The 12,893-nt window shown below is 36.5% G+C and overlaps 1 protein-coding gene across 5 annotated transcripts in view; it reads left to right on the top strand.

Moving 5' to 3' along the window:
• Window positions 1-12,893, top strand: part of Tsen2 (tRNA splicing endonuclease subunit 2) — a 245,765-nt gene that overhangs the window by 166,441 nt on the left and 66,431 nt on the right. For 3 of the 5 annotated variants that reach the window (XM_090376069.1, XM_090376068.1, XM_090376072.1), the window contains one exon: window positions 3,503-3,604. In XM_090376069.1, coding sequence (XP_090232195.1) covers window positions 3,503-3,604 — 102 coding nt within the window. The remainder of the gene's footprint in view (window positions 1-3,502; window positions 3,605-12,893) is intronic. The other 2 variants (XM_090376071.1, XM_090376070.1) reach the window with 1 other exon arrangement.

Here is a 12,893-nt window from a genome sequence, read left to right on the forward strand (position 1 = left end):
AATACGTTTAAGTAACTTAAACCCAAATTACGTGGCACCCCTGTAATGTTCTTGCGGCACCTTGGTTGAAAACCACTGCCTTAGATGATCAATGTTTAATATCATTAGTGTTTGCGTATCTAACAATATCATATTCTGTGTTCTTAAAATAAATAAATAAATTAATTAATTTCTATTTATATATGGCCAAAGCTAGAGGAGTTCACACATGTATGGCTGAGGACAGAGAATCTTATAACTGTTAATACAATTATACAACTTCTTATAGCTGTTTTATTGCAGCTGATGTGCAAGAGCAGCAGATAACAATGGGCCAAGCATTTTTTGTGCAGCATACTGGTTCAATACAATAGTAGGCATTCTTACATCTGTGTATGTTATCCTGGTGCCACAGCCAGCTCAAAAGTGATAATTGTTCTACATCATGAAATTTTACCCCTGAAAGACATAACCTAATCCTTTTCCACCTATCTTTGTTACATGGCATATTCCCTGTTTCTCTAACAATTGAATCATCCAGAATTACAATGTCCAGGAGGACCCTGTGATTTCTGCCCCAGTGATCCATTGCTTCTGCATCTGTATGGAGTGATGGATCACTGCGGTAAAAGGTCACTGGACTTATACTCAGAAGTATAAGTCCAGTTTTGAGTTGAATTTGTTAGTACAGCTGAAACTCATTAAAACGTGATGCCGCTTATAATGCAATACAAGCATGGCTCCCATTTTTTATCAGTTGAAACATGTTTTTAGTCATTGAAGATCAACATTTTGTATACCTTCTGAACAAGTGGCAATATTTGCAATTTAATGCGAATCTGTGATACGCATTATCTTTTGATTTCCTTAAGAACAATAATAAATGACTTGTCAACTTTACTTGTTGACTTGTATTGTCGAGGCACTCACTTGTTTGCAAACTGGACTTAAATTTCTTGAAACAGAAAAGGTAGATTCCCTTTCAATTTTACAGCTAAAATGCCTTATTGAAATCGTTAAAAAGAAACGGAGATGCAATGAAACAGTCAACCTCTGATATAGTTTTTTTTAAATATGAAAGAAACTACTAAAATGTGCAAAAGTTTGTTCACTAATGTCTACTTAGTGGAAAGAACATGGAGTGCATTGTTTTCTTTTCCTTCCAAATTTTCGGCCATTTATTAATTTCAAAACATGAATGTAAAGTCAATACAACAACGTGGAAAAGCAGTTTTGATTAGTTTTTGACAAAAGGTGTGTGTTTATAATGTTTAATGTATATTTAACAACATGAATATTGTTTTTTTTTAAATAGTTTATTGTACAGCGTGCATCAATAAAAGATTGAAACAATACAATTGCATATTATTTCCATTATTGAATTTTGGGTGATTTTTCTAAGACATAGTATTGCAATTATCTCACAGAAAAGAGACGAGCAAAATTAATAGCATGTATGAAGTTTGAATGCTGAAAAATGGCTAGAATTTTCTAACACGACCCTGCTTATATTGCAGTGTGATTCTTTGGACCCCAAGCATAGTGTTATAATGGGTTTTGTATGTACTCTGAGGCCTCAATTTAATTTGATCCAGATCATTAACTCTTTTTCTCAGACATTGTTCTTGTCCATGAAAATGCTTGATTTCCTTCCACTGTTTTTGTATGAAGCACACAATGAGCAGCAGGCTGATTAGCATCCTGCTAATACTTAATACATGAACACTATTATTTTTCTAATGTCCACAGCAAGGTTTTCTAATGCTTGCTCTAAAGCTTTCTGCACTGTCTTGTTGTAAGACCAAGGCCGTTTCTTTCATACTGCTTTTATGAGTCTGCTGATGGGAGTTCCATGTCATAATTTTTGCATAAAACAGCCATCATACTTTGTCCGTTGTTTCTAATTTTGGTTTCTTTAAAGTGGGATGAGAACTTCACTACCTTTTTGAAACAAGGTGAGTGAAAAGTTCTTATAGATTTCTTTAACAATTTTTACTCAGCCTTTTACAGTTCTCTCCCATATCTGCATTCAACAGCATTTTTTTTTTTTTTTTTTCGATTGACCTTTATTGATTCTTTCTAGAGTATCCATCTTAGTTTTTGTAGAAACAACAACTCTCTTTTGTTACCCATATTTCATTAGTTTATGTAATAATTAAATTAAGTACTGTAATAAAAATAACAAATAAATTCACTGGAAGAAACACAACTGCCCTCTTGGGATGCATAAAACTCAACATGTGGGTGTGGCATACCACACTAGACTAGCTTACTATTGCAAGCATACTAAGTGAGTGGCAATGGCAGTGTGCCATTGGGCAACAGACAGTATGTTTTAAAGGGGGAAGGGAGAAAGCATTGGTTAATCTGGTGAGTTGGTTAAGCAGTGAGTTAAGAGAGCTTTACTTTATTGGCAAGATAATGCAAGGAAGCAAGTTATACAGCATCAGCAGAGGGGAAAAAATTTTACCCACTTCATTTGCTTATTTCTTCTAATAATTTATTCAGTCCTTTAATTTATCAAACTGTCCACTTTACATTACATGAAAGTTTATTCCACCAATTGATTACTCTCTGACTGAAAACAAATATCTGTCTATCAGTAATCATCCTTTTTCAATGTAAATTTTTTTTTTTTTTTTTTTTTTTGTGTGTCATCAGTGAAAAAGTTTGCTCAACTCTTTTAAAGCCTTAAGCAAGCACTTCATTTTACTACATAGATGCCTAGTTTCCAGACTCCAAAATTAATAGAACCCTTCAGTCTTTCTATGTAAGAATAGCCTTTTGGCCATCCAACTAATCTTGTTGCTCTTCTCTGAACTCTTTCTTACAGATGTTCTTCCAAAAAATGAGGTTTCCAAATGTGTAGTACTGTATTACGTATATGATTTAACTAGTGCTTTATATAATGTGATAATCACCTAATTACCTGTTTTGCAGGTAGTGTTCATGTATATCACTGACTGAATCACAGAGCTGTTCCAGCAGATGGTCTACATTGCTCAGTTCAATTTTCCCAGCTTGTATATTATTTTGGGATCACTATTGTGCAAATGATTTGCACCCCGATTTGCCTTTCTACAGCCCATCTGCCTAGTTTAAAGAAATCTGCTCAAAGTAACATTCCCTGATTAATGCCATTAACAATATTCTTGTATCATCAGCAACTTAGACATTAAACTTAATGCCTAAGTTAGAACTTTACTGTTTTAATAAATATTGTTGAAAAGTAAGGGATCCAACATCAGACCCTGATAGACTCTGCTAATAATATTAATCCATGAAGAGCATTAGTCACCTCTAACTATTTTCTGTCTTGTATCACTTAATTGCTCCTTTATCAATAGTATTAACTCACCTCTAATACCACATTGCTCCTCTGGTAAATTTTAATAACAAGGACAGTCAAAAAAAATTCTTAAGTCTAGACTGTTTTTATGCTTAAATCACATTTTTAATTGTTCTGTGAGATTAAAAAGCAGAAAAACATTTTAATTATAATATTTCTCTCTCTCTCTTACAGGAAGTTTTGTTATGCTACGTACTGCATCCCGACAAACTGTCTGAACATGATTTTTCTAATCCTTATTGTCTTTCCAGATTTAAAATACAGGCAAGTAAAAATGTAAATACAGTAAGACCTTGATTATCTAAGTTTATATTAAGTAGTAGTAGTAGTAGTACCATGTGATACAGGAAAGCAAGTGTATGAGCTTATGCAGCATCAACCAAAAAAAAAAAAAAAAACCAATCATACCATTCCCTCCAAATGTCTGTCCAGTTCCTCCTTAAATTTATTTAACCTATCAACTTCCACAATGACAGATGGAAATTTGTACCAGCAATTAACCACCCGCTGGCTAAAGGCAAATTTCCGCACATCTATTTTACATCTGTCCTTTCTTAATTTGAATTTATGCCACTTTAGGTTCGTAATCTGAACAAGTGGAAGGATCCCATCAGAATTCAGTGTGCCCAACCTATTCAAGGGCTTATACACCTCAATCAGATCATCGTGCAGGTGCCTAGTCTCCAGCCACTGCAGTTTGCAGAACTTAGCCTCTCTTGGTAAAAGGATCCCTTTGTTGCCCTTCTCTGTACACGCTCAAGCAAATCTACATCCTTCCTAAAATGAGGCCTCCAGACCTGTACGCAGTACTCAAGCATGTGGATCAATCCACTTGATATCGATGGTTCGACTGTTGATGATCCTGCTCAGATAGCAAACAAACTGAATGAGTATTTTGCATCTACATTCACGAGGAGTTATTAAGGTTTGAAAATGGCAGAAGGTTATCAAATTGTAGCAGGGTGCTTAATGATTTTGTAATAACTGAGAGCAAAGTGGAAGAGAAATTGTTGAAGTTAAACATAAGAAAGGCACCTGGGGTGGATGGGATCTATCCAGTTATATTAAAGGAGGCGGCAAAGCAACTAAGCAAACCCATTTACTGATATCAGGTAAAATAATGGAGTCACTGGTTAAAGATGCATTGCAGGATCATCTAGACAAGACTGCAGCAATAATTCAGACGCAGCGTGGGTTTGATTATTATTATTTGAGTACTGCAAATAAGTAACTGTTGGGCAGCTGGGCAAAGCAGAAATAAATATTAATAATAAAAATAAAGAATGTTAGATGTTAAAAGAATGCACAATAATCCAGAAGTGAAATATTTTATGTTAGTCAATAGTGCATGTCTTGAAATTATTTATTTGACAGCGTGTGGATCGATAAGCCTTGTCACTTACTTTAATCGGATGCAAATCAGGTTAAACAGAAAACTTGACTTGATAAATATTGACAGCTGGAATAGTATTAGTAGCGGCAAATGATCCTAGAAAGAAAGAAAGCTAATGTTATTATTTGGTAACAAAATTCGTTTTTGTTTTTTTGTCAAAAGTTGATCCAGTACATGCATCATATTATATAGCATTTTTCACTGGTTCTGATGTTGGGATGTTACAATTGATATTAAAAATGTTGTTCAATTTGTAATATGGAATGATAATCTTAAGCTTAATTTTTAAAAAGTAAACTTATCACCCAGTGCATTTAGAACTTTTTTAAACCAATTTTATTAAATACATGCGATAATAAAAAGAATAAAATTTTAATGTTGTTAATGCCTACTGTTTAATTTTGTTTAAAAACTTTTCAGAATTACTCTGTTCATATATATTTTTATTGCATTTGAATAATAATAAATGCTAAGCATTAATAAATGAATCCCAATCCCTTAGGTGCACCTAGGTTCTGAGGGTACTAAAGCCCCCAAAACAAAAGTTAACAGTGTGAAATATATGCTCCTCTCCCCAAACAGAATATCTGGATAAATTTTAAAAATTTCTATCTGCGGTTTACACTGGATTCCTGTGGTTTTGTATTTGATAGTTAATATCCTCTGGCATAGTCTGATAAGAAAGGTTTTTAGTATTAGCTTATGTAATATCATTCACGTAGAATTTATGGTTAAAAAGCTTCAGACTGCAAGAGTTTACTGTCATATAAATTAGTGCAGTAGCATTATTTCTGTACACATTGAATCAGCTGATGAAGTTGTGCAGTGGCATCATTACATAATATCTCATATTGTGAATTCATTTGATTGGTACTACCCCACACAAGAGCACCATTATCATCAGTTGCCTATCTCATTATGTCTTGAATAAGTAATGCTTCCTCAATAGAGAAGGCTATTGTTACTTATTCTTGTGAGGAGAATAAGTAATAAGAATTCTCGAGGAGGTGAGTGGATAGGTACCCATTCACAGAGGAGGGGGCAAATAGCCCCGAAACAGCTGTCTGGGTGGTGGTATCCACTGAGAATATGTAACAGTCTTCTAGAAAAAGTGGAGAAAGAATTCACAATATGAGATGTTTACATAATGATGCCATTCCACTAATTTATATGACAGTTAACATTATTCTTAAAACACAAACACACAAAACTGTCACTAGATTTAATCTGGGCCTTTGTTAATCTCAAAGAACTAGCAGGTCTTACAAGATTGATTAAGTGATATGTTTATCTAATGGTTAATAACTCTAGCTGAAAGAAAATTTTCTTACACCTAGAATGCAAAAAGATAAAAAAACAAAAAAAAACCTCACCTCTTAAAGTCATCCTCACACAGACATCTGGTATGAGTGATAAAAAATAAAGAGAACATATGAAGAACCCATTTTGAAAGCTGTTGCTCTGATACAGTTCTAAATGTTGAATCTTTCTTAATCTGTATTAAAATATTTGGATTATATCTCAAAAGATTTAATCACAGATTTACTTTTACAAAACAAAAATAAACATGGCAAATATTGTAAAAGCACATCTCTTTCTCATGTAAAAACGTCACAAAACCCAAAGGCTCTCAGGGAATGCTCAATAGGAATGCAGCAACCATTCTCCCCCCCCCACATCCATTAAACACAAAATGTACAGAAAATACATCTACAATTGGCAGTTTTATGCAGGCTGTTTTCTGTGACATTTACATTGCCCATGATGAACAACAAGCTCATGTTTCTGCATGAAGGTGCTGAATTTCAAACATGAGTTTCCAACTGATTTGGAAAACGTCAGTGTAGTTTTTGCAATGAATTGTTTGTGGCACTTGTAATGGCTTGGCTGTCTAGCTTCACAGAATTCCTCAAAATATAATGTGAACCTTGAGCAGATATTAATATTAACAGTAGTAGTGACTTATGGTGCAAGAAACCAAGCTTATAAAGCATCAGCCAAAAAAAAAAAAAAAAACACCTCCCACATCACTTGCCCATCCCCTCCAATAATTTTAGTTCTTCCTTGGATTTATTCAAACTACCTACTTCCACAACAACAGATGCAAGTTTGTTCCAGAAATCAAGCATCCGCTGTATAATGGCAAACTTCCACACATCCACCCTGAAACTATCCTTCCTCAGTTTGAATTTGTGACCCCTCATGTGTATAGTCTAAGCAAGAGGAAGAATGCCAGCATCATTGAGCTTCAATCCATTCAAAGCCTTAAACACCCCAATCAGATCATTTTGCATGTGTTTAGTCTCTATATGGTGCAATTTGTAGAATTGAACCTTTTCTTGGTAGAACCATCCTTTCATGCGATTCACTTATCTCATTGCCCTTATCTGCACCCATTCCAGATCTACATCCTTCCTAAATTGAGGCCTCCAGACCTGTATGCAGTACTCAAGATGCAGCCTAACCATTGCTTTGAACAGTAGGATAATTACTTTTATTGCTGTAAGCAAAGTTATTGTATGTCATTGACAACCCTCCCCATGAGCTGCCTTAGCAGCCTGTCTGCACTGCCTAGAGAACTTTACATCTGACTGAACAGTTACCCCTGATCTTTTTCATTTTCCATTACTCTGATGTAGTTCTAGAGTTGGTGTGTTAATCAGGGATTACTGCTACCCTTATGCAGTACCTTGCATTTGTCAATGTTAAACTTCAATTGCCATTTGTCACACTATCTGCCTAATTATTTTAGATCTTGTTGATGTAGCTTACCCTGATTGCTGTTATAGACCACCTTTGTGTCATCTGCAAATGTAGACAGTAAGCCTGATATACCTTCTCAACATTAGCATTAGTTGAGGCATATGGTGCAAGAAAGCAAGCTTATAGAGCATCAGCCCAAAACAAAACAAAAAATCCCCCTTCCCATTTCACCCATCCTGTCACTCCAAATGTTTGTCTAGTGCAGCCTTAAATTTTTTTAAGCTATCAACTTCCACAACACCAGATGGAAGTCTGTTCCAGCAATCATCTACCTGCTGGCTAAAGGCAAACTTCTACACATCTATTGTACAACTGACTTTCCTCAGTTTGAATCTATGCACCCTTAAGTTCTTAATCTGAGCAAGCGGAAGTATCCCGTCAGCATTGAGCCTACTCAAATCATTGAAGGCTGTACACACCTTGATCAGATCACCTTGCAGGTGCCTAGTCTCCAGATGCTGCAACTTGCAGTACTTAAGCCTTTCTTCGTAAGCGTACCCCCTTTGTTCCTCTCATCAACTTGTTGCCCTTCTTTGTACTCGTTCTAGCAACTCTATATCCCTAAAATGAGGCATCCAAACTTGTATACAGTACTCAAGGTGTGGCCTGACCATTTCCTTATACAAAGGGATAATCACCTCTTGTCTCTGCTAGCAAAATTCATATATATCGTTGACAAAACTCCATGACCTGCTCTGGCAGCTTGTCTGCACTGCTCAGAGAACTTAATATCTGACTGCACAATTAACCCCAGGTCTTTTTCATTCTCCACCTCCCTGAGTGTAGTACCACACAGTTGGTACTACACTCGGGGAGAATGTTGATTTCTTTTGGGTTACTGCTACCCACGTGCTTTGCATTTGTCAATGTTAAACTTCAGTTGCCACTTCTCAGCCCATCTGTGTAACTTTTCTAGATCCTGTTGCAGTAGCACACTGTCTTTACTGTCATTAATAACCCTTCCAATCTTCGTATCATCTGCAAACTTGGACATTAAGCCTGATATACCTTCATCGATATCATTGATAAATACACAACAAAACGACAATGGGTCCAGCACCGAACTGTGGAGGACTCCACTAATAACATTAGTCCATTTAGAGCAGTATCCATTTATTACTACTCTCTGCCATCCTACTCAACCATCCCTTTATCCATTGCAGTAACTTGCCCTTAATGCCATACTGCTCCAATTTGTACAGCAGTCTTCCATGTGCAACAGTATCAAAAGCTTTCCTGAAATCCAAGTGTATGATATCAAAATTATTTTTTGCATCCAGTTCCTTTGTGACCACATTGTAGTATCCAATCAAATTGGTCAGACAAGACTTCCCCTTAACAAACCCATGCTGTGTCTGATCTATTACTGCTATCTTGTCTAGGTGATCCTGTATCACCCCTTTAACCAGTGACTCCATTATTTTCCCTGGAACAGAAGTTAAACTAACAGGTCTATAATTATTTGTGTCGCCCTTTGAATCCCCTTTGTGAATTGGGGATACATTTGCACATCTCCAGTCCATGGGGCTCTCAGAGTTATGGCTAAGGGTTTGCTGACTTCCCTTGCTGCCTCCTTCAGTATAACTGGATAGATTCCATCTGCCCTAGGTGCCTTTTTTATGTTTAACTTCAACAGTTTCTTCTCCACTTTGCTCTAAGTTACTACAAAATCACTTAGCTACCTGTAAGAGTGTGATAAACATCTGGCATTCTCCTCCTTGAATAACTACTCATGTATGAATGTAGATGCAAAATACTCATTCAGTTTATCAGCTACTTTAGCAGGTTCATTTATAGTCGAACCATCTATGTTAAGTGGACCAATCTGATTCATGCCTTTCCTTCTAGAGTTTACATAATTAAAGACCTCTTTGCTGGTTTTTTTTTGCTTCCTTTGCCAAAGATTTCTCGTAATATGCCTTCGCCTGCCTAACCTCCTTTGTGACTTGATTACAGACTAGCTTATATCTGCCATAGGCTTCTGTGTCGCCTGATAATTTAAATGCATTACATGCATTTTTCTTCTTTGCCACGGGCCTCATTAATTCATCCAACATCCATTTAGGCCTGAATCTTGAACAGTATTTCTTAGTTGGTATGAAAAGCCTAGTGGCCTCCAAGATTATGTCCCTGAAGGCTTCCCATTTAGAATTCACTGTTGGTAACATCATCAGTTGATCCCACTATATAGAATTTAAAAACTTTCTGAGACCGCTGTAGTCACCTTTATGAAAACAAAAACCCTTTCCTTTACCCTCGATCATAGTTACATCATTATGTAAATCCCACATCAGTACACTGTGATCGCTTCCACCTAGTGGTTTCTTTATCTGCAAATTCTTAATGCATGAATAATCACTGCTGATAATCAGATCAAGGGTATTACTCCCTCTGGTTTCCTCTCAAACATGTTGCTGTAGAAAACGATCCTCCAATTAATCCACAAAAGTCGTGCTAGCGTGCGAGTGATCAACACACAAGTTCCAGTCAATATCTGCAAAGTTAAAATCCTCTGTTACAAGAAATTCTGATTTATTGGCCCATTCTATTTCTCTGCACAACTGTTCATTGTACTCATTCGTCATTAAGCCTATAACATACTCCTACTCTCATTTTCACTTTCCGAGTGTCTGTTTGGAAAATTTTCATTTTCCAAACAGACTCAACATTGCACTGTCCATCCATGTCAACTGGATGCACTTTCTTAAATTTCGTGTTTCTAAACTAACAACATAACCACTCCCACCCTTTCTGTACATATTGTACTCCCCAAATTCCAATTGTGTGTCACTAAGTCTCTGATATCCCAACAATATCTGCCTTTGATGTCTTGATCAGCACTTCAAATTCATCAATTTTATTTACTGTACTTTTAGCATTAGTGTACATGCAAGAATACATGCACTTGTTCTTACTCTTTGTTACCCTAACACAGCCCATGTATTTACTTGTTCCGTGATGACTCCCAGCAGCTCTTGAAGTCACCAGCAACTTGCTCTCTAGGCTGCTGCTCATTACAATGCTCATTACAATGCTCATTACAATAGAAGCAGTGCAAGAATCACTTTCACCTCTGCCTGCGGCTACCGTTAATCTTTTAGTCTGTGAATCCCTCCCCCCAATCTAGCAGTTTTCTGACCCACCTAACCACTGCCTGGATAGCATCAGCAAATATTCTTGCACCCTTTCTATTTAAGTGTATCCCATCCCTGTAGAAGCAATCTTTCCTGTTAGCAAGCACAGACCATGCTGAAAAGTATTCTACCCGGTGAGCCTTACAAAATCTTTCCAGAGCTGTATTTATTGACAGGGCGCTCATCATATACTCCCTCCTATCGAGTCTGGGCAGAATTGCAGACACTTTCAAATTAACCCTAACTTACAACTTTTTTCCAGCATTGACCTGTACTTGTTAAGTAAATCTGCAGCTCTCTTACTCTTAAAGTCATTAGTGCCAACACTACAGTAGTCAGTGTAGGAACACAACTATCGTATAGCACGATAGTTGTGTTCCTAAAAACCCTCCTGCAATATAAACAACAAGCCCTATGGGAAAAATAGGGTTGGGTGCCAATTACCAGATTGAACACACATTTGTAACCAAAACATTATAATCGTAATAAAATACGTAAGTATTTTATTACGACTATTACATAAAAAAATATTGCTAATGCTTTTGCTTCTATTGTAAGCAAACTTGTTTTTTGTTTAATTTTCTATCCAAACAGATGACAGCAGTTCCAATTCTTTGTGTCTTGATCTAATGGATTTTAATTAATTAAACTTTGAGTTTTTTCTGCGTTGAAAGTTGTTTTTATTTTCTTTGCATTCTTTCTAATTCTTGGCTCATTTAAGGCTGTAGCCCATGCAATATCACATGGTTTTTCATTTCACTCAAAGCATTTCACAATTTCATATTTTTTCTCTGTCAACAGAGGCGGATAAGCCTTACTGGGAAAACTCCGGTGGGCCGGAGCCCAGTGTAATTTTGGCCATAAATGCTAGTGTGAGGCCACTACAAATTTTCCCGAGTAAGAATTTTTGACTCAGTCCGCCTCTGTAAATATTGCTTTTTTTTTTCTCTCTGAATAATGTCTTCACCAGGATGCTTCCTTTTCACACCTTTTAAGTATTTTACTCAGTTTTAGGGAATAAAGCACAATTACAAAATGAGGAGGCACACTTGATACACATAAACAAGCACACTTGATACACATAAACATAAGCTGTGTGCATGTAGCAACTGAATAAACAACACCATAAAGGCAGAGACACACTATTAACATCTCACTAGCTCACATTTTACTAAAGCATATTTCTGGGGGTTACTACCATAAAACAATAAAAACAAGTTCCACTTGCATTTCTGCTAGTGGAATCTGTTATAAACTGGTAGTAAACTCTATCTAATTGCATTTGCGATAATACCAATAACGGGAATTGTGTGGGTTTTTACGTTATTATGATGAAATGTGTTTCCCCTTCACTGATATAAAAAACATAAATACATTTTCAGAATCTTCTCTGCATTCCTATCATGTTGTGTTCAGTTGGAGTGATTCCACGTTCGACTGCCATTTCTTGTAAATGCAAAGGCTAATTGTGCATAAGCTAATTCGGTTTGTGTTATATATGATATCGTTCCCCTATTTATAAATCGTGTATGATCGAATTCGTGTAGTGTAAACATATGTTATACGAGGACTGACTGTATCACCTTTTGTGCCCTTAAAAGATATTGGCCCTACAATGCCATCAAGTTCTGCCCCTGGCAGACATAACCTGGTCCTTTTCCACCTATCCTTTTTTGCATAATATGTCCCAGTTTCTCTTACAATAGAGTCACTGACAATAACTAGTTCCTGTGAGACAAGCGCATTCTGCCTTGGACATTGGTGTTGTTGTATTGTCTGATGCACAGGAGTGAGCTCTGGCATTGAGTTGGGCAGCTGAGAGCTTGATGGGCCCCTCAAATTAATTTCTTCGAAGGCATTTACCCTACACCTCAAACTCTCATAGACGCCCATCAGAACGCTGAGTTGGCACCTAATTTCTTCACAGTCTCTGGACCTAGCACACGCAAAGACATCCTCCTTGGCTAGATCATGTCCTGTTCTAGACAATTATGCAAACATTTCGTGCATTGTTTTGGACTCTGATGCATTGGAGAAGCACCCCCTTCGGTTCTCCTGCAAGCCATAGCACTCTGGCTATTTTGTGAATGCTGCTTTGCTGCTCTAGTCTGGGTCATGATTCCATTAAGTATAATTTAATTAACGATGAACTTTAATAAAATTAATAAATTTTACTGATTAATTGATAATACTATACTAATCTAACAGATTTCTAATACTGTGCTACATTTTTTGCTATCTAGTTTTATGTTAAACCTTACGCTATTCCATATTG

This window comes from Mastigoproctus giganteus, chromosome 6 (genome assembly GCF_048544385.1).
Source record: "Mastigoproctus giganteus isolate SK-2022 chromosome 6, ASM4854438v1, whole genome shotgun sequence".
NCBI classification, from domain to species: domain Eukaryota; kingdom Metazoa; phylum Arthropoda; class Arachnida; order Uropygi; family Thelyphonidae; genus Mastigoproctus; species Mastigoproctus giganteus.